The sequence below is a fragment of the Ambystoma mexicanum genome, chromosome 3q (assembly GCF_040938575.1).
Source record: "Ambystoma mexicanum isolate Mex_15411 chromosome 3q, UKY_AmexF1_1, whole genome shotgun sequence".
In the NCBI taxonomy this organism is placed as follows: domain Eukaryota; kingdom Metazoa; phylum Chordata; class Amphibia; order Caudata; family Ambystomatidae; genus Ambystoma; species Ambystoma mexicanum.
In genome coordinates, this window is record NC_090926.1 from 291,167,362 (window position 1) to 291,188,960 (window position 21,599).

The 21,599-nt window shown below is 54.4% G+C and overlaps 1 protein-coding gene across 1 annotated transcript in view; it reads right to left on the reverse strand.

Moving 5' to 3' along the window:
• Positions 1-21,599, reverse strand: part of KCNH3 (potassium voltage-gated channel subfamily H member 3) — a 472,503-nt gene that overhangs the window by 208,602 nt on the left and 242,302 nt on the right. The window contains exons 5-6 of the mRNA XM_069653804.1: positions 21,094-21,346; positions 19,763-19,920 (exon numbers count right to left, since the gene is read on the reverse strand). Coding sequence (XP_069509905.1) covers positions 19,763-19,920; positions 21,094-21,346 — 411 coding nt within the window. The remainder of the gene's footprint in view (positions 1-19,762; positions 19,921-21,093; positions 21,347-21,599) is intronic.

Genomic DNA, 21,599 nt, shown 5'->3' on the forward strand with positions numbered 1-21,599 from the left:
GCTCATGCCCCGTGTCTGCCGTGTTCCAACAGTGCAGACACGGGGCATGAACGGGGGGTAGGGGGGGAAGAAGGGAGACACGGGGCATGAGCGGGGAGTGGGGGGGAAAAAGGAAGACACGGGGCATGAGCGGGGGAAAGAAGGGAGACACGGGGCATGAGCGGGGGGTGGGTGGAACAAGAGGTCAACAAGGGGCATCATAGGAGGGGGGACAAGAGGAAGACACGGGGCATGAGCAGGGGGTGGGAGGGAACAGGAGGAAGACACTGGGCATCAGCGAGGAGTGGGGGGGACAGGAGGAAGACACAGGGCATGAGAGGGCGGTGGGGGAACAAGAGGTCAACAAGGGGGATCATAGAAGGGGGGACAAGAGGAAGACACGGGGCATGAGCGGTGGTGGAGGGCAACAGGAGAGAGACACGGGCATGAGCGGGGGTTGGGGGTACAGGAGACAGACACGGGGCAAGAGCGGGGGGTGGGGGGCAACAGGAGAGAGACACGGGGCATGAGCAGAGGGTGGGGTAACAGGAGACAGACACGGGACATGAGCGGGGGTGGGGGGAACAGGAGACAGACACGGGGCATGAGCGGGGGTGGGGGGACAACAGAGAGACACGGGGCATGAGCAGGGGGTGGGGGGCAACAGGAGACAGACACGGGGCATGAGCGGGGGGTGGGGCCAACAGGAGAGAGACACGGGGCATGAGCGGGGGGTGGGGAGAACAGGAGACAGACACGGGGCATGAGCGGGGAGTGGGGCCAACAGGAGAGAGACACGGGGCATGAGCGGGGGGTGGGGAGAACAGGAGACAGACACGGGGCATGAGCGGGGGGTGGGGAGAACAGGAGACAGACACGGGGCATGAGCGGGGGGTGGGGAGAACAGGAGACACACACGGGGCATGAGCGGGGGTGGGGGGTACAGGAGACAGATACGGGGCATGAGCGGGGGTGGGGAATACAGGAGACAGACACAGGGCATGAGCGGGGATGTGGGGGCAACAGGAGACAGACACGGGGCATGAACGGGGGGTGGGGGGCAACAGGAGAAAGACACGGGGCATGAGCGGGGGGTGGGGGGGTACAGGAGACAGACACGGGGCATGGGTGGGGGCAACAGGAGAGACACGTGGCATGAGCGGTGGGTGGGGGGAACAGAAGACAGACACGGGGCATGAGCAGGGGGGTGGGGGCAACAGGAGAGAGACGGGGCATGAGCGGGGGTAGGGCAAGGTGGGGCCCCCGCTCATGCCCTGTGTCTGCCCTGTTCCAACAGTGCAGACACGGGGCATGAGCGGGGGGGAAAGAAGGGAGACACGGGGCATGAGTGGGGAGTGGGGGGGTGGGAAAGGAAGACACGGGGCATGAGCGGGTGGTGGGGGGAACGAAGGGAGACATGGGGCATGAGCGGGGGGTGGGTGGAACAAGAGGTCAACAAGGGGCATCATAGGAGGGGGGACAAGAGGAAGACACAGGGCATGAGCAGGGGGTGGGAGGGAACAGGAGGAAGACACAGGGCATCAGCGAGGAGTGGGGGGGACAGGAGGAAGACACGGGGCATGAGCGGGGGGTGGGGGGAACAAGAGGTCAACAAGGGGCATCATAGAAGGGGGACAAGAGGAAGACACGGGGCATGAGCGGTGGTGGGGGGCAACAGGAGAGAGACACGGGGCATGAGCGGGGGGTGGGGGGAACAGGAGACAGACACGGGGCATGAGCGGGGGGTGGGGGGAACAACAGAGAGATACGGGGCATGAGCGGGGGGTGGGGGGCTACAGGAGACAGACACGGGGCATGAGCGGGGGGTGGGTCCAACAGGAGAGAGACACGGGGCATGAGCGGGGGGTGGGGGGTACAGGAGACAGACACGGGGCATGGGTGGGGGGCAACAGGAGACAGAAACGGGCATGAGCGGGGGGTGGGGGGAACAGGAGACAGACACGGGGCATGAGCGGGGGGAACAGGAGACAGACACGGGGCATGAACGGGGCTGGGGGGCAACAGGAGACAGACACGGGGCATGAGCGGGTGGTGGGGGGAGGGGGAGAGACACACGGGGCATGAGCGGGGGAGGGGGAGAGACATACGGGGCATGAGCGGGGAGTGGGGGGAACAGGAGACAGACACGGGGCATGAGCGGGGGTGTGGGGAACAGCAGAGACAGACACGGGGCATGAGCGGGAGGTGGGGGGCAACAGGAGAAAGACACGGGGCATGAGCGGGGGTGGGGGGCAACAGGAGACAGACACGGGCATGACCAGGGGGTGGGGGCAACAGGAGACAGACAAAGGGCATGAGCGGGGGGGCAACAGGAGGCAGACACGGGGCATGAGCGGGGGGTGGGGGGAACAGGAGACAGACACAGGGCATGAGCTGGGGGTGGGGAGAACAGGAGACAGACACGGGGCATGACCGGGGGTGGGGGGCAACAGGAGACAGACATGGGGCATGAGCGGGGGGCAACAGGAGAGACACGGGGCATGAGCGGTGGGTGGGGGGAACAGGAGACAGACACGGGGCATGAGCGGGGGGTGGGGGGAACAGGAGACAGACACTGGGCATGAGCGGGGTTCGGGGAACAGGAGACAGACACGGGGCATGAGCGGGGGGGTGGGTGTCAACAGGAGACAGACAAGGGGCATGAGCGGGGGGTGGGAGGAACAGGAGACAGACACGGGGCATGAGCGGGGGGTGGGGAGAACAGAAGACAGACACGGGGCTTGAGCAGGGGGGTGGGGGGCAACAAGAGAGAGACACGGGGCATGAGTGGGTGGGGGTACAGGAGACAGACACAGGGCATGAACAGGGGGGTGGGGGGCAACAGGTGAGAGACACGGGGCATGAGCGGGGGTGGGGGGAACAGGACACAGACACAGGGCATGAGCGGGGGGTGGGGAGAACAGGAGACAGACATGGGGCATGAGCGGGGGGTGTGGGGGGCAATAGGAGACAGACACGGGGCATGAGCGGGGGGTGGGGGGAACAGGAGACAGATACGGGGCATGAGCGGGGGTGGGGAGAACAGGAGACAGACACGGGGCATGAGCGGGGGGTGGGGGGCAACAGGAGACAGACACGGGGCATGAGCGGGGGGCAACAGGAGAGACACGGGGCATGAGCGGGGGGTGGGGGGAACAGGAGACAGACACGGGGCATGAGCGGGGGAACAGGAGACAGACACGGGGCATGAGCGGTGGGTGGGGGAACAACAGAGACAGACACGGGGCATGAGCTGGGGGTGGGGGGCAACAGGAGACAGACACGGGGCATGAGCGGGGGGTGGAGGGGAGGGGGAGAGACACACGGGGCATGAGCGGGGGGTGCGGGGGAGGGGGAGAGACATACGGGGCATGAGCGGGTGTGGGGGGAACAACAGAGACAGACACGGGACATGAGCGGGGGGTGGGGGGCAACAGGAGAAAGACACGGGGCATGAGCGGGGGGTGGGGGGCAACAGGAGACAGACACGGGCATGAGCGGGGGTGGGGGGCAACAGGAGACAGACACGGGGCATGAGCGGGGGGTGGGGGGAACAGGAGACAGATACAGGGCATGAGCGCGGGGGTGGGGAGAACAGGAGACAGACACGGGACATGAGCGGGGGGTGGGGGGCAACAGGAGACAGACACGGGGCATGAGCGGGGGGCAACAGGAGAGACACGGGGCATGAGCGGGGGGTGGGGAGAACAGGAGACAGACACGGGGCATGAGCGGGGGGAACAGGAGACAGACACGAGGCATGAGCGGGGGGGGTGGGGGGAACAACAGAGACAGACACGGGGCATGAGCGGGGGGTGGGGGGCAACAGGAGACAGACACGGGGCATGAGCGGGGGGTGGGTGGGAGTGGGAGAGACACACGGGGCATGAGCGGGGGGTGGAGGGGAGGGGGAGAGACATATGGGGCATGAGCGGGGGGTGGGGGGTACAGGAGACAGACACGGGGCATGAGCGAGGGGTGGGGGGCAACAGGAGAGAGACACGGGGCATGAGCGGGGAGTGGGAGGAACAGGAGACAGACACGGGGCATGAGCGGGGGTGTGGGGAACAACAGAGACAGATACGGGGCATGAGCGGGGGGTGGGGGGCAACAGGAGAAAGACACAGGGCATGAGCGGGGGGTGGGGAGAACAGGAGACAGACATGGGGCATGAGCGGGGGGTGGGGGGAACAGGAGACAGATACGGGGCATGAGCGGGGGGTGGGGGGAACAGGAGACAGACACGGGGCATGAGCGGGGGGAACAGGAGACAGACACAGGGCATGAGCGGGGGGTGGGGGGAACAACAGAGACAGACACGGGGCATGAGCGGGGGGTGGGGGGGAGGGGGAGAGACACACGGGGCATGGGTGGGGGGGAGGGGGAGAGACACACGGGGCATGAGCGGGGGGTGGGGGGGAGGGGGAGAGACATACGGGGCATGAGCGGGGAGTGGGGGGAACAGGAGACAGACACGGGGCATGAGCGGGGGTGTGGGGAACAGCAGAGACAGACACGGGGCATGAGCGGGAGGTGGGGGGCAACAGGAGAAAGACACGGGGCATGAGCGGGGGGTGGGGGGCAACAGTAGACAGACACGGGCATGACCGGGGGGTGGGGGCAACAGGAGACAGACAAAGGGCATGAGCGGGGGGGCAACAGGAGGCAGACACGGGGCATGAGCGGGGGTGGGGGGAACAGGAGACAGACACAGGGCATGAGCTGGGGGTGGGGAGAACAGGAGACAGACACGGGGCATGAGCGGGGGTGGGGGGCAACAGGAGACAGACATGGGGTATGAGCGGGGGGCAACAGGAGAGACACGGGGCATGAGCGGTGGGTGGGGGGAACAGGAGACAGACACGGGGCATGAGCGGGGGGTGGGGGGAACAGGAGACAGACACGGGGCATGAGCGGGGTTCGGGGGGAACAGGAGACAGACACGGGGCATGAGCGGGGGGGTGGGTGTCAACAGGAGACAGACAAGGGGCATGAGCGGGGGGTGGGAGGAACAGGAGACAGATACGGGGCATGAGCGGGGGTTGGGGAGAACAGAAGACAGACACGGGGCATGAGCAGGGGGGTGGGGGGCAACAAGAGAGAGACACGGGGCATGAGTGGGTGGGGGAACAGGAGACAGACACAGGGCATGAACAGGGGGGTGGGGGGCAACAGGTGAGAGACACGGGGCATGATCGGAGGTGGGGGGAACAGGACACAGACACAGGGCATGAGCGGGGGGTGGGGAGAACAGGAGACAGACATGGGGCATGAGCGGGGGGTGTGGGGGGCAATAGGAGACAGACACGGGGCATGAGCGGGGGTGGGGGGAACAGGAGACAGATACGGGGCATGAGCGGGGGTGGGGAGAACAGGAGACAGACACGGGGCATGAGCGGGGGGTGGGGGGCAACAGGAGACAGACACGGGGCATGAGCGGGGGGCAACAGGAGAGACACGGGGCATGAGCGGGGGGTGGGGGGAACAGGAGACAGACACGGGGCATGAGCGGGGGAACAGGAGACAGACACGGGGCATGAGCGGGGGGTGGGGGAACAACAGAGACAGACACGGGGCATGAGCGGGGGGTGGGGGGCAACAGGAGACAGACACGGGGCATGAGCGGGGGGTGGAGGGGAGGGGGAGAGACACACGGGGCATGAGCGGGGGGTGGGGGGGAGGGGGAGAGACATACGGGGCATGAGCGGGTGTGGGGGGAACAACAGAGACAGACACGGGCATGAGCGGGGGGTGGGGGGCAACAGGAGAAAGACACGGGGCATGAGCGGGGGGTGGGGGGCAACAGGAGACAGACACGGGCATGAGCGGGGGTGGGGGGCAACAGGAGACAGACACGGGGCATGAGCGGGGGGTGGGGGGAACAGGAGACAGATACGGGGCATGAGCGCGGGGGTGGGGAGAACAGGAGACAGACACGGGACATGAGCGGGGGGTGGGGGGCAACAGGAGACAGACACGGGGCATGAGCGGGGGGCAACAGGAGAGACACGGGGCATGAGCGGGGGGTGGGGAGAACAGGAGACAGACACGGGGCATGAGCAGGGGGAACAGGAGACAGACACGAGGCATGAGCGGGGGGGGTGGGGGGACCAACAGAGACAGACAGGGGGCATGAGCGGGGGGCAACAGGAGACAGACACGGGGCATGAGCGGGGGGTGGGTGGGAGTGGGAGAGACACACGGGGCATGAGAGGGGGGTGGAGGGGAGGGGGAGAGACATATGGGGCATGAGCGGGGGGTGGGGGGTACAGGAGACAGACACGGGGCATGAGCGAGGGGTGGGGGGCAACAGGAGAGAGACACGGGGAATGAGCGGGGAGTGGGAGGAACAGGAGACAGACACGGGGCATGAGCGGGGGTGTGGGGAACAACAGAGACAGATACGGGGCATGAGCGGGGGGTGGGGGGCAACAGGAGAAAGACACAGGGCATGAGCGGGGGGTGGGGAGAACAGGAGACAGACATGGGGCATGAGCAGGGGGTGGGGGGAACAGGAGACAGATACGGGGCATGAGCGGGGGGTGGGGGGAACAGGAGACAGACACGGGGCATGAGCGGGGGAACAGGAGACAGACACAGGGCATGAGCGGGGGGTGGGGGGAACAACAGAGACAGACACGGGGCATGAGCGGGGGGTGGGGGGGAGGGGGAGAGACACACGGGGCATGAGCGGGGGGTGGGGGGGAGGGGGAGAGACATACGGGGCATGAGCGGGGGGGCGGGGGGGAGGGGAGAGACACACGGGGCATGAGCGGGGGGTGGGGGGAAGGGGAGAGACACACGGGGCATGAGCGGGAGGTGGTGGGGAAGGGGAGAGACACACGGGGCATGAGCGGGGGGTGGGGAGGGGAGATACACACGGGGCATGATCGGGGGGTGGTGGGGAGGGGAGAGACACACGAGGCATGAGTGGGGGTGGGGGAGGGTAGAGACACACGGGGCATGAGCGGGGGGTGGGGGGGATTGGAGAGACACACGGGGCATGAGCGGGGGTGGGGGGAGGGGAGAGACACACGGGGCATGAGCGGGGGATGGGGGAGGGTAGAGACACGGGGCATGAGCGGGAGGTGGGGAGAACAGGAGACAGACACGGGGCATGAGCGGGGGGTGGGGGGCAACAGGAGACAGACATGGGGCATGAGCGGGGGGCAACAGGAGAGACACGGGGCATGAGCGGGGGGTGGGGGAACAGGAGACAGACACGGGACATGAGCGGGGGGTGGGGGGAACAGGAGACAGACACGGGGCATGAGCGGGGGGTGGGGGAACAACAGACACGGGGCATGAGCGGGGGGTGGGGAGAACAGGAGACAGACATGGGGCATGAGCGGGGGGTGGGAGGAACAGGAGACAGACACGGGGCATGAGCGGGGGTGGGGAGAACAGAAGACAGACAAAGGGCATGAGCGGGGGGGTGGGGGCAACAAGAGAGAGACACGGGGCATGAGCGGGGGGTAGGGAGGAGGTTGAGAGACACACGGGGCATGAGTGGGGGTGGGGGGGGGGGAGAGAGACACGGGGCATGAGCAGGGGGTGGGGGGAGGGGAGAGACACACGGGGCATGAGCGGGGGGTGGGGGGAGGGGAGAGACACACGGGGCATGAGCGGGGAGTGGTGGGGAGGGGAGAGACACACGGGGCATGAGCGGTGGGTGGGGGGGAGGGAGGAGACACACGGGGCATGAGCGGGGTTGGGGGAGGGAGAGAGACACACTGGGCATGAGGGGGGTGGGGGGAGGGAGAGAGACACACGGGCATGAGCAGGAGGTGGGGGGAACAGTAGGGAGACACGGGGCATGAGCGGGGGGTGGGGGGAAGGAGAGAGACACACGGGGCATGAGCGGGGGGTGGGGGGAGGGGAGAGACACACGGGGCATGAGCGGGGGGTGGGAGGGAGAGACACACAGGGCATGAGCGGGGGGTGGGGGGGAGGGAGAGAGACACACGGGCATGAGCCGGGGGTGGGGGGGAGAGACACACGGGGCATGAGCGGGGGGTGGGGGGAGGGTTGAGAGACACACGGGGCATGAGCGGGGGGTGGGGGGAGGGAGAGAGACACATGGGGCATGAGCGGGGGTGGGGGGAGGGAGAGAGGCACACGGGGCATGAGCGGGGTGTGGGGGGGAGGGAGAGAGACACACGGGGCATGAGTGGGGGGTGGGGGGAGGAGTGAGACACACGGAGAATGAGCGGGGGGTGGGAGGGGAGAGACACACGGGGCATGAGAGGGGGGTGGGAGGGGAGAGAGACACACGGGGCATGAGCAGGGGATGGGGAGAACAGGAGACAGACACGGGGCATGAGCGGGGGTTGGGGAGAACAGGAGACAGACACGGGTTATGAGCGGGGGGCAACAGGAGACAGACACGGGGCATGAGCGGGGGCAACAGGAGAGACACGGGGCATGAGCGGGGGTGGGGGGGAGGGAGAGAGTCACACGGGGCATGAGCGGGGGGTTGGGGGGAAGGAGAGAGACACACGGGGCATGAGGGGGTGGAGGGAGGGAGAGAGACACACGGGGCATGAGGGGGGGTGGGGGAGGGAGAGAGACACATGGGGCATGAGTGGGGGTTGGGGGGAACAGTAGGGAGACACAGGGCATGAGCGGGGGGTGGGGGGGAAGGAGAGAGACACACGGGGCATGAGCGGGGGAGGGGAGAGACACACGGGGCATGAGCGGGGGGTGGGGGGAGGGAGAGAGCCACGCGGGGGGTGGGGGGGAGAGACACACGGGGCATGAGCGGGGGGGTGGGGGGAACAGGAGACAGACACGGGGCATGGGCGGGGGGTGGGGGGAGGGAGAGAGACACGGGGCATGAGCGGGGGGTGGGGGGAACAGGAAACAGACACAGGGCATGAGCGGGGGGTGGATGGGGAGGGGAGAGACACACGGGGCATGAGTGGTGGGTGCAGGGGAGGGAGAGAGATACACGGCCATGAGCGGGGGGTGGGGGGAGGGAGAGAGACACATGGTGCATGAGCGGGGGGTGGGGGGGGAGGGAGAGAGACACACGGAGCATGAGCGGGGGGTGGGGGGATGGAGAGAGACACAAGGGGCATGAGCGGGGGTGGGGGGGAGGGGAGAGACACACGGGGCATGAGCAGGGGGTGGGGGGAGGGGAGAGACACATGGGGCATGAGCGGGGGGTGGGGGGAGGGGGAGAGACACACGGGGCATGAGCGGGGGGCGGGGTAGGGGTAGGGGAGAGACACATGGGGCATGAGCGGGGGGTGGGGGAGAGGGGAGAGACACGGGGAATGAGCGGGGGTTGGGGGGAGGGGAGAGACACACGGGGCATGAGCAGGGGGTGGGGGGAGGGGGAGAGACACACGGGGCATGAGCGGGGGTGAGGGGAGGGTAGAGACACACGGGGCATGAGCGGGAGGTGGGGGGAGGGGAGAGACACATGGGGCATGAGCAGGGGGGTGGGGGGGAGGTGGAGAGACACACGGGGCATGAGCGGGGGGTGGGGGGATGGGGAGAGACACACAGGGCATGAGCGGGGGGTGGGAGGAGGGGAGAGACACACGGGGCATGAGCGGGGGTGGGGGGAGGGGAGAGACACACGGGGCATGAGCGGGGGGTGAGGGGATGGGAGAGACACACGGGGCATCAGCGGGGGGTGGGGGGTTTGTATGTCAGGAGACAAACAAAAACACGGACATGAGTTCGTGCGGCAGATCCCGCTCCTCGGCCCTCCGTTTGCCACCGTGTACGATGGCGTGAGCGGGGGGCTGGAGGAACAGGGGAGACACGGAGCATGAGCGGGGTGGGGGGACAGGAAGGACACACGGGGCATAAACGGGGGCTGGGGGGACAGAAAGGACACACGGGGCATGAGCGGGGGGTGGGGCAGACACGGGGCAAGAGCGGGGAGTGGGAGGAACAGGAGACAGACACACTCCTGCTGACCTGACAAAGCCTCTCATGCGGGAAAGAAAGATGGCGGGCGTCTCTGAAGCCAGACGCACTGCACGCTTTCACTGCATCCAATGTTAGAGCACGTCAGATGTCCGCGGACATCACGCAAGCTGCTTGCCCAATCACTGTCCTGTCCGCGGAGCCAACAGGGAAGTGTGTCCGCGAAGCGAACACAGATATCACTAATTTTTTTTTAACCTACTTTTTGATCATTTTAAAAAAAACTACTGGATGGATTTTCACCCAATTTGCAAAAGCACGCTTTCGGGACCAAGCCGCTGCTCCTGGTCCAAATTTGGTGAAAATCCGTCCAGCGGTTTGGGCTGTAGGCGCGAGCAAATTTTTTTTCCCATTCAGTCTATGGGAAAAAACAGAAATTTTGGGACCCCCCCTATAACTTTTCTCCCCCTGGACGAATCCTCACCAAACTTTGCAAACAAATTCAGAGTGGGCCATATACTTTTTTTGCAAAGCTTGGTGAGGATTCGTCCAGAGGGGGCGAAGTTATAAGCAGCCCAAAAAGTGCTCTTCCTATGGAAACACCAACTTAACCATAACTACACTGCCACTATCGTGGCAGTGTGATATATATATATATATATATATATATATATATATATATATATATACATATATATATATATATATATATATATATATATATATATATATATATATATATATATGTATATATATATATATCTACTGTTGTAAAATATACAGTGGGTACGGCCGAAGGCCACGAGCAGTGGCACAGCAAAAAACTATGGTACAAAAAACCCTTGAAATTCACTGAAAAAACATATGTTAAAGTTTAGTTAAGTTGCTCAAATGTATCACAACAAAACCCCTGAAATGTAGCGCATTTGGGAAGTCATGACCGGTTTAACTTGGAGAATTCCCGTAGATGTCCCCCATAATGCCATGTGCCCCATAATGCCATTTTGTATGTCATTTTGCATTCCTTCTCCTATAATATGTATGTGCTCATGGGCTTTGCAATGGGAACTCGCCAAGTTAAGCCGGTCACGACTTCCCAAATGCGCTGAATTTCACCGGTTTTGTTACGATAAATGTGGGCAATTTAACTAAACTTTAACATAAGTTTTTTTGGTGAATTTTAAGGGTTTTTTCATACCATTGTTTTTTCAGTGCCATTGGGCATGGACTTCGGCCGTGCCCACTGTATATTTTACAACACTACCAAGCCACTAGGCATGGCCTTCAGCCATGGGCAGTGGCCACGGCTTTTAGCCATGCTCACTGTATATTGTACAACACTACGAGGCCACTAGTCATGGCATCGGCCATGCCCTATGGCCCCGCTCTTGGGCGGTGACCACTATACATATATATCAGGCCCACTGAACATGGCCTTCAGCAGGCTAGTGAGCACGGTCTTCAGTGATGTCATCAATGATATTTGTGATGTCATCTTTGATGTCCTGGATGTTAGTCTTAGTAGTGCACAGTGGTGGCGCGAGTTATGGTTGCTTAGTTTACCATAACTGGCGAAATTCAGGGGTTTATCGATTTTGTTTGTAACCATAACGTCCTTTTAACAACGTTTTTTTACTGAATTTCATTGGTTTTTATTAGTGCAACTTAACCATAACGTCCCTTTAACAAAGGTTTTTCATTGAATTTTATAGGTTTTCATTAGTCCAACTTAACCATAACATCCCTTTAACAACGTTTTTTCTGTGAATTTCATGGGTTTTTACCAGTGCATGCAATTTTCCTACAACTTACTAATATCATACTTACCAAATATAACAATATTTGTGTCCAATTTACAAAGTGTCACCTTAAAACTCTGCCATTTCCCATCTTCTAGAATCATTTTTAACACTTCTTTACACTTTTTACAAGTATTTCAACTAGTTTTGCATCCGTAGACATCTACGAACATTTGACTTCATTGCGGACCTTCCGGACAGTGCCACATGACCATAAGCTGTCGCGCGGCATGATGACGTGTCTGAGAACCCGTACGCACTTCACGATAAGATCCAACCTTCGCGGACAGTTTGGAACTGCATTTTCTACTCATCTAGGAACTTTCAACTTCAAAATTTCCTTTGCACACCTCCTACACCTTTTCATACTCATTATCCATTCCAATCTAGTATGCAGTACATACTTGGAAGAATTTTATCAAAACTGCTATTTATCTTAAAAATAGCATCAGTCATTGCTATGCCTTCTCCCCAAGAGCCACCACCACCACCAGCTGGAGGACCTTCACAACAAAAAAAGCGCAGTTCTTTCAAAGACAATGAAGAGGACCAAGAAGATGAGGGAGAGGAAATGCCTACTCTAGCACCAAGATCGAATCATGGGTGTGCCAGTTCTTTGCTACTGTTGGGAGAGTACCAAAGACTAAAGCTACCAAAGTATAGTGCAATTTTGTACTCAGTCACAGACTACTTGGGCAGTACTCCTACGGGACCACATCCGTGCGCCGCCACACCAAATCCAATGACCGCAATGCTCTCAGAAAGGTTGTTCCTTTGTCAGAAAGTAGTAAGCTGTCTTCCGCCACCTCATCTTCCTCAACAAATACTGTAACCACACAGCCTGATGTCTGCGGGCATTGGTGCGTTATAAATAAATAAGGAGGGCTACAGAACTGAAATGGGGGATAAAGGCCATTAGCACCCCTGGTTCCCAAAGCGGGAACCCAGGGTGCTAAAACATAGATTTCTCTTCCTATAGCAGGACGCTGCAGGCCTCCCGCTGTAAGAAGGAAGGATTATTCTTCCTACAGCGGGATGCCTGCCGCGTCCCGCTGCAGGAAGGAAACCCCTTTACCAAGACAGCCAACATGGAAAGAGAAGGCAGGGCTCCGTACACAGCCCCTTTCCCTTGCCATGGCAGCCTGCAAAACCCTATGAACATATTACCACAAGCACTTTTTTTCCCTTTCAAACCTATCCTACCTTCGAATAACTTTACCACATAGCCGGTCCCAGGTAGACATAGCCACTTTAACACCATTTTTCGTCCCTAGCGGTCTTGGCCAGTGGCCAGATCGTCCGCGTCATTACCTTATGCCATGACCCAGACAATCCGGCTACTGCTCACGACCACAGGCTATACCTCAGTCACTAAAGGTATATGACTATTTTTTGTACCTACATTATTACACTTGCAAAAAATAAAACACTGGCACATTTGCAAAACCATGCTTTAATGTCCTTGCCAATGCTTCTCACGAGTTTGCTCGAAATCCGCCCATGTTTTATTTTTTTTAAAGTGTCAAAATGTATGTACATACAATAGTCATATAACTTAGCCCCCACTTGACAAAATCCATTCAGTCTTTACACAAACATTGAAGGTTGGGTCTATAATCTTTCACAAAACTTTTGTCCACATTCGTCAAATAGCAACAAAGTTATAAGCCATCTAAAAATGTTAAGACCACCCCTCTAATTTCGCCCCCTCTCGAGAAAATCCCACCAAACTTTAGAAAACCATTTATATCTAGATCCAAAATCATTTTGCCAAATGTTGTGTAGATTGGTCAAATGACAGCACATTTACATGCCTTTACAATATTTTGGGACCCCCCCCTCTAAATATGCCCCCTCTTGACAGAATCCCACAAAACTTTGCAAAACCATTCAGGATTAGTTCTAGAATAAAATGACATGCCGTTTCATTGAGTGGTGCAAAAGTTATAAGCCATCCAAAAAGTTATTTTCCCCAACCCTGTTATGCAGAAATAGGTACAGATGTTGTAGGACATCTGAAGTGTATGCGAACACCACAGGACTGCCCCAAGATATCTGGAGTGTTCGCGACTTTCAAGGGGTGAAACAACCAGTTTTTTGGCTTCTCATGGCCATATCCATTCCAATCCTCATCCCCCAACTTCCCCAGAGATTGTTTGTTGAGTTTGACAAGTGAAATGCTGCTTTTTAAAGAATGTTTTCGCGGACCCCAAAAAAGTCAGCAAATCCAAGATGGCGGGCACTTCAGGGAAACTGACGCATTCCAAGTTTTCTCACCAGCCAATCAGCGGGCTCGTCTCAATGTCTGCGGAACACGCAAAAGTCCGCAAATTTTCTGGCCAATTGGAGGCCAGTCCACGGACAGAACAGCCAATCAGAGGCCAGTCCGCGGACCGAACAGGGAAGTGAGTCTGCGGAGCGGACATAGATATCACACATTTTTTTGCCTCACGTTTTGGTCATTTAAAAAAAAAAAACTACTGGACGGATTTACAACAAATTAACAAAAGCACGCTTTCGGGACCAAGCCGCCGCTCCTGCCGCAAATTTGGTGAAAATCCGTCCAGCGGTTTGGGCTGTCTATGGGAAAAAAAGAAATTTTGGGACCCCCCTATAACTTTGCCCCCCCCGGACCGAACCTCACCAAACTTTGCAAAAAAAATCGGAGTGGGCTATATACTTTGTTTGCAAAGTTTGGTGAGGATTCGTCCAGGGGGAGCGTAGTTATAAGCTGCCCGAAAAGTGCTCTTCCTATGGGATTAGCAATTTAACCATAACTACACAGCCACTACCGTGGCTGTGTGATATATATATATATATATTAGGGAAGTCCATTTGAGCCAAGTCACACATTCCACAAAGCCACCTACTAGCCATCGCTGGATGTTCACCTCCAGTTCTCAGCCACAACAGTAAGGCATTGTGGGTATGCAAATTAGCCTAAATACCAACCTTTTCTCCAGAAAATTGCCTTTGTCTAAGAGGGCAGCGCTATTTTATACATAGCTTAATCAACTTTCATGGTGTTGTGGAGATATATTGAAAAAATCTTGGTTAAGAGAGAGTTAAGGTGATCTGATTTAACGCAACAAAACCCCTGAAATTCATCAACCACATTTCAAGCAAGTCCACTTTAACTATGTGCTCCCTGTTTTTGCTTAGCGTATGACCACAATGACATCACAGATGACATCACTGGTGAAATAACTAATTATGTCATGCATGACCGCGATTAGATAAATAATTACATCAAATGTGAAATTACTGTTTAAATAAGTTAGGATATTCTTGTTGACCTCCTTTGATACATATTTTATTGTATTACACTTAACAATAATAACATGACATTGAACTATACACTGAACCAAAGTATGATATGATTACATATGGGGCACGAACGAACATGTTGCATAGTTTCTTGAGGTTTCACTAGCTATTGCCATCGGCAGTGACCTCTGTACGTGTTGCACCAATATCTTTCTTTTGGGCCTACTCGCCATGGCCACTGGTCATGTCACACCATTGATTTGTTAGCAAACACCAATTGCTCCCTGCACAGTAGATGTGGGCACTGTAGATGTTACACTTTTTTTGGAACTCCTTATTCCCTTGATAATTTCACAGTAATCATTTCCATTATCAGAAATTCCAGCGGTAGGGTGGCGGTTTGCTGATTCCCACGATAAAAGGAACAATTGCTCAGAATTAAAAAGTGTGTCACATCCTCACAGGCACTCAACATGTGCCTGCCTTCTTTTTTCCAGGTCCCATCACTCCACTCAATTGCTTTTTCCCTCCCTAAACCTCTCCCATTACCACCTTACCCCCTATCACTCATCGCTTTGTGTGATGCACATTTTATACTGAGCGTGTCTGCTTTGTCGCTGTAATCTCGGGAGATTCACATAGTCTTCCCTTAATAAACTGAAAATGTTCTACACTGACTCGCTCCCCAACCCACCCCCAATTGCCCAAATTCAAATGGTATCCTCTTTCCCACTCCCGACCTCTAGCCTTATGTGATTGCAGTTGCTATTGCTATTGCTGTCGGTATTTATATAGCGCCTACGGCCAGGCCATCTATGCGCTGTCATTTAAAACAATCAGTGTTCCCTTAGGAGTGACTACATAAATCTCGAGAATGTTATTAGACTCTAAGGTTGTGGGGGAGTTCATTCCAAAGTTTTGTCCAAATGTGCCCAACGGTTTTTCACGCTATGGCTATTAAAATGCTGCACTTTTTCTCTATGGGAAAACAAGTGGGAGTAGGCAGAAAACTGTGTTTTGAAGTTTTCTTAATAACTTTTACAATTTTTGACCAATTCTTTCCAATGTTTCCAGTTCCAGTTTGGGCGGTGATGGGGGTGGGTTGATAAACCTTTAATTCAGAACATTTCACCCAAATCTATCCAGCAAGTGAAAAGTTATTAGCCTCTCTCAGCCTCTGTGCTGCAAAGCACTATGACCAATTTCAGGTTCTTTTGCTGACAGTAATTCGTGGTACTTTACCACAAAGTAATTACTTCAAATGTTTCATCAAATCTTTTTATTTGAATTTGGGGGTGTTCCCCCCATGCCCTACTTCACTTGTGTTACTGGCCATACTCCAAACCCCCCTCCACCCCCTTTACACCCCTTACCCCAAAATTCCCTACAAAATTCAACGAAAATCTGAAGTAATTACTTAGTGGTAAAGTACCACAAAGTAATTACTGTCTGCAAAAGAATGTGATACCCTAAAACTGATGTAAAGGTTTCAAGGTGCTTGGGGCCCGTTCGTTGTCGAATATTTTAAAAACTGCTTGATGGATTTACCACAAGTCGGTCAAAGAAATTAAGTCAACGCTTTGTGCCCAAATTGTTTTCTATTTGGTCCAAATCTGCCAAGCGATTTGTATGCTATGGCTGATCAAAAACTGCACTTTTTCTCTAAGGGTAAATCAATGCTTGTAGGCTGAAAACAGCATTTTTATGTTTTCTTAAAACCTTTTTCATTTTCTAACGAATTGTTCCCAGTTTAGTGGCACTCTTGACATACTTTATTTGGAAAATTTCATCCAAATCCATCCAGCAACTAAAAACTGTAAAAAGCACCACGGTCGATATACAGGTTTTAAGGACCAGGGCGCAACGCCTTCTCTGTGAAATATTTGTTAAACTAAAGGGTGGATTTACCCCCCAAACCAGGCAAGAAATGTAAGTCAATGCTTTGTGCCCAGGTTGTTTCTTATTTGGACCAAGTCCACTCAGCGGTTTTCGTGCTACGGTTGTTCAAAAACTGTAAATCAATGCTTTTTTTTTAGGTTTGATTTGGATTTCCTATGGGGAAAATGCACATTCTTTATTTATTGTTATTTTATAATTGTTCTTTGAACATGCCCACAGCCTAAACCGCTGGATGGATTTGCCTCAAATCTGAAATAGGTTTTCAAACAGTGGTGCAGATTTGTCTTTTAGTGGTTTGGTGTAAATCTGTTCACTAGTTTACTTTTTATTTATTGGTTGAGGACATGGTGACCCCAGCACCAAAATATTATAGGGTGGAATTTGCCGCCCTATGGTTAAGGTGAAACCTTTTTACATAGATGTTTCCCAACATTCTGTTGCTAATAACTTTTGACTCGCAATATGGATTTGGATGACATTTTACAAAACAAAGGTTTATCCTGCCCCCCCAAACTGCAAATCTTTGAGAAAATATGTTTAAAAGTGGAAAAACTATTAAGAAAAAGTGCTTCAATTGATCAACTTTAGCGCAAAATCCACTATACGAATTTGCACCAAATGAGAAACAAGTTAGACATGAAGCACTGCATATGTGCCATTTGCTGATTTGGAGTAAATCAGTTTAGTAGTTTTCAAAATATTTGATGGAGACGAGTGTGCACCATGCCCTCAAAAAACGTTTATATATCTTCCATGGTGTTTTGCATCAGGGATGCTTTCCAGAAATGAAAATCCGCAATTTTGTTTTGCTCGATTCCTGTGGGAAGACGAAAATTAAATATGCGCACCTCGCCAATTCTGTCTCCTAAAGCAACAACACCTCTCAACTGACCCCTCTAACTGTTCGTGTTCCAGAAGGTTCTGTCTTCGGTTCAACCCTCTTTACACTCTAGACCTCTGCTCTCGGGGCACTAATCCCTTCCTTCTCTCATCTTTACATGAGCTCTCCTCTAATCTCTCTATCAAAATTTCAAACTGTCTCTCTACCATTAAATATTGGATGGCTTTCCACTCTCTGTTATACTCTACCAATACAGAGGTGCTCTTCTTCACTGCCAAATGCTCTCTCTCATCTCTTCCTCTGCCTATCCAGTTCCCACCTGACACTCTACCCTACTCTTCTTCAGTTAGAAACCTCAGCATCAACTATGACCCTTCTCACATCTTCTCTACTGCCATCTCCAAACCTGCAACAGCAGCTCGCCTCAACCGCTGATATATGAGGAAAATCAGGCAGCTCCTTCCTTTCAACACCGCCAAGCATCTCCTAACCACACCTGTCTACTCTAAACTGAACTACTGTGCCAACATCCTCTTTCCTATCCCCAACTATGCTTTCTGTCCTCTCAACAAGATCATTAACTTTGCTACCAGGACTCTCTTTGAACGCCCTCACTTCACACCTACTTCCTCGTACCGTCACCAGGCTGGATGGCTGATGATGCAAAACAGAGCCAGATTTAAATGTCTTCTGCTGGTTCACAAATCTATCCATGGTAAGGCACTACTGTATGTATCCTCCTCTATCGAACTCTACAAGCCTTCTCGCAATCTCTGCTCTGCCTCCTCGACTACCCTTGTGACTCCTCGCCCTCCCTGTGCTTCTGTTTCTTCTCTCTACTTGCTCCACGTGCATGGAATTCTCTTCCCCCGGACATCTGAGAAACAGTCTACATGGATTTGTTCAAAACCAAACGAAAAGCCAACCTCCTGGCCTCCGACTTACCCTCAAAACCTACCTCTCATCTGCCTGCTGGCTAACATTTTTCCCCTGCCTCTGCCCCTCACTTCCTCTGATTGCACCCTATCACTCCACCCATCATGGTGACATCCTGGGCACAGCTGGCTGTACTGCTTACCTACTCTTAAACAATTCCAATGTGTATTGTCCTTAATCTATGTATGTATACCTATATATTGTCCCTGGTGACTGTTTCATTTACTCCCCTCAACAATCAGGTCAGAATGTAACTCAAACTAACCCCATTGTAAGAGGCTCACTGCTTCCCGTCAAATCTGATTTCTTATCTATTGTACGTTCTTTTGTGATCAAAAGAGCATGGTTCCTCCTGTATATAAATAAATAAATAAAAAAATAACATTGACCATTCATACATTGGACATCTAAGTGTACGTGCCTCTTGGCTTTCTCCTCTAAACATCTTTTAATGTACCTTTCCAAAATCCCCTCTTGGAACAAAGACTTATTATGTGACATAATGTTCTGTGATGTCACTACATATGCAAGTAAGGGGTGGCCCACGCATCCTTTTGCTGCCCAGGATCCTATAAACCCTAGAGCCACCCTTGTGTGTGTGGGAACTGTCAGGAGCACTACTTGTTTTAAAGGAGACAGATGTGGCCACGCCCAAGGTATGAATGTGGAAAACCACACATTACAGACATTTTAAGGTTCTATGTCTGCTTTGTTAGCTGCCAACTGTTGACAACAAAATTATGCTTAGATCCGTCTGCTACAAGGCTGGGTGCCCAACCCCGATTCCCTTGTGCTTGTTAACACGTGGCCTTTTTCTCCTTGTGTCTAGAAGTAGTTAGAAAACATGTTTCACCAATTAATTATAACAGTCAAAATGTTGGCAGGCTTGTCAAATGTTATTTAAATAAGGCAATGTGGTTGCAAAGAAGTCGGGAGGTTGGGCACTGGGATGGAATTGTGGCTAGACTGGTTGCGAAGAGAGGACACTAAGCATGAAATGAATGGAGGAGTACATGGGGAGCCTTATAAGGGAGAGCTTCCTCCTGCTATACCATAATGAGCTTGGAATTGTTCCATATAATGAATTCCACACTGAGGAACAAACCAATTACTCAGTCCCAAAAACTCCATAGTCTCAAGGGGTTCTTCAAATACTCACCACGTTGACCTTGAAGGCGTACAGGAGATCCACTGGAAGTGCGGCCACAAGGTCTAGCAAAAACCAGGTGCTGATGTAATGCACGAAAATGGCGCGTGGGTCAAATATTACCTGGCCGGACTTACTGACGAAGGTGGTGCGGAAATTCAGGATGATATCTGGTGGGTAGATGAGAAAGAGTGTGAGATTCTGGTAGGCCAAGCTGGTTCTGCATTTCGTAGGTCCCCAATTCAGGCAAGGTTTCGGGACGTGGCTGTAGTGGAGCCAGGGGGTGGGGGCAGGGAGGGCCACCTCCCCCCTGGCTCCACCGTGGTGCAGAGTGAGCCCCCTAGCCTCCCGCTGGTTCCCTATTAGCCACCCCTGGCACTAAAAGATGCCTCTGCTACTGCCTGACGAGGAAGTGACCAGAAGGCTTTTCGATCCGAATTTAGGCTTGCATGTATGGGATTTATGTAACACAAATCTAGTTAGCAAGCAACAGAGTACTGTACAAAAAAGGGGTCGGCTACAGAGTTAGGGAAGTGTGGAGACAGGGAAAGAGATGCTACCAGGGGTCAATGGGTACAAGGTGTGCCTTGAAGAGCAATGCCTTTATTCCTCCCTGAAGTGCAGGAAAAATTAGGCCAATGTTTGATGGTATAATGTGTATTGGTGTGTTATTCCAGAGTCTGGGTACATAGCATGAAATGGCTTGCTCTCATTAAAGCCACAGCAAGGCTGTCATGGGGCTGCCGCAGACCTGCACTTATCAAAGCCATGTCAGGGCTACAATAAAGCTGGCGCAGAACTTCAGTTATTAAAGCTATGACAGTGTTCCTGTAGACCTGCACATATCAAAACCATGGGAGGGCTGCCAGAGACCACCCCACCGATCATCAAAGCCATGGCCGGGCTGCAGCAGACCTGCATTTATCAAAGCCACAGCAGATTTCCCCCAAACTTCCACTCATCATAGCTACACCAGGGCTGCAGCAGACCTGCACCTATCAAAGCCACAGCAGATTTCCCCCAAACTTCCACTCATCATAGCTACACCAGGGCTGCAGTAGACCTGCACCTATCAAAGCCACAGCAGATTTCCCCCAAACTTCCACTCATCATAGCTACACCAGGGCTGCAGCAGACCTGCACCTATCAAAGCCACAGCAGATTTCCCCCAAACTTCCACTCATCATAGCTACACCAGGGCTGCAGTAGACCTGCTTTGGTGAATTATGGGCTGCATGTTTGGACACATAGATGTGTTTCTCTGAGTCCTGAAATGCAGTTTTATTGTACAAAAAAACAAGGGCTCTCTGAAAACGTATTCGTATTTAATTGTGCGGCGGTACCAAGGATGAAGAGGACTTCCACAGACAGGTCACAGACGCTGGGTGGCCCGCGTGGGGCAGGGGCTCCACCGTCGTCCTTGGCTGTGTTGAAGCACACACTGTAGGGCACTGTGACGGCCACGTAGAGCGTGGCTAGGAGAATGAGGCAGTCCCAGCCAGCCTTGAAGGTACCAAAGTGCAGCAGGATGAATGGAGACTTTCGCACGGAGGCCACCTTGTACTCCGGCAGTGAGGCTTTCTCGCCAAAGACGCCCTGGCAAAGACATGAAGAATGACAGTGCAGTAAGGTCAATTTCTACGTTTCTTACAACCGCCATGTTCCCTTGGATATTTGCTCTCATTCCCATTCGTACTCTCTCATGTATCACCATTTGTTCTTTTTATCTTTTGTCTCATCCTCTCTTAGCCTTTAGTTTGTCATATCTCTCACTTTGTCTCCTCCAAAGGACCCTGCCCTCTTCCGTATATATAGCTCTCTCTATATTCTGCCACCTCATTTGTCTAAT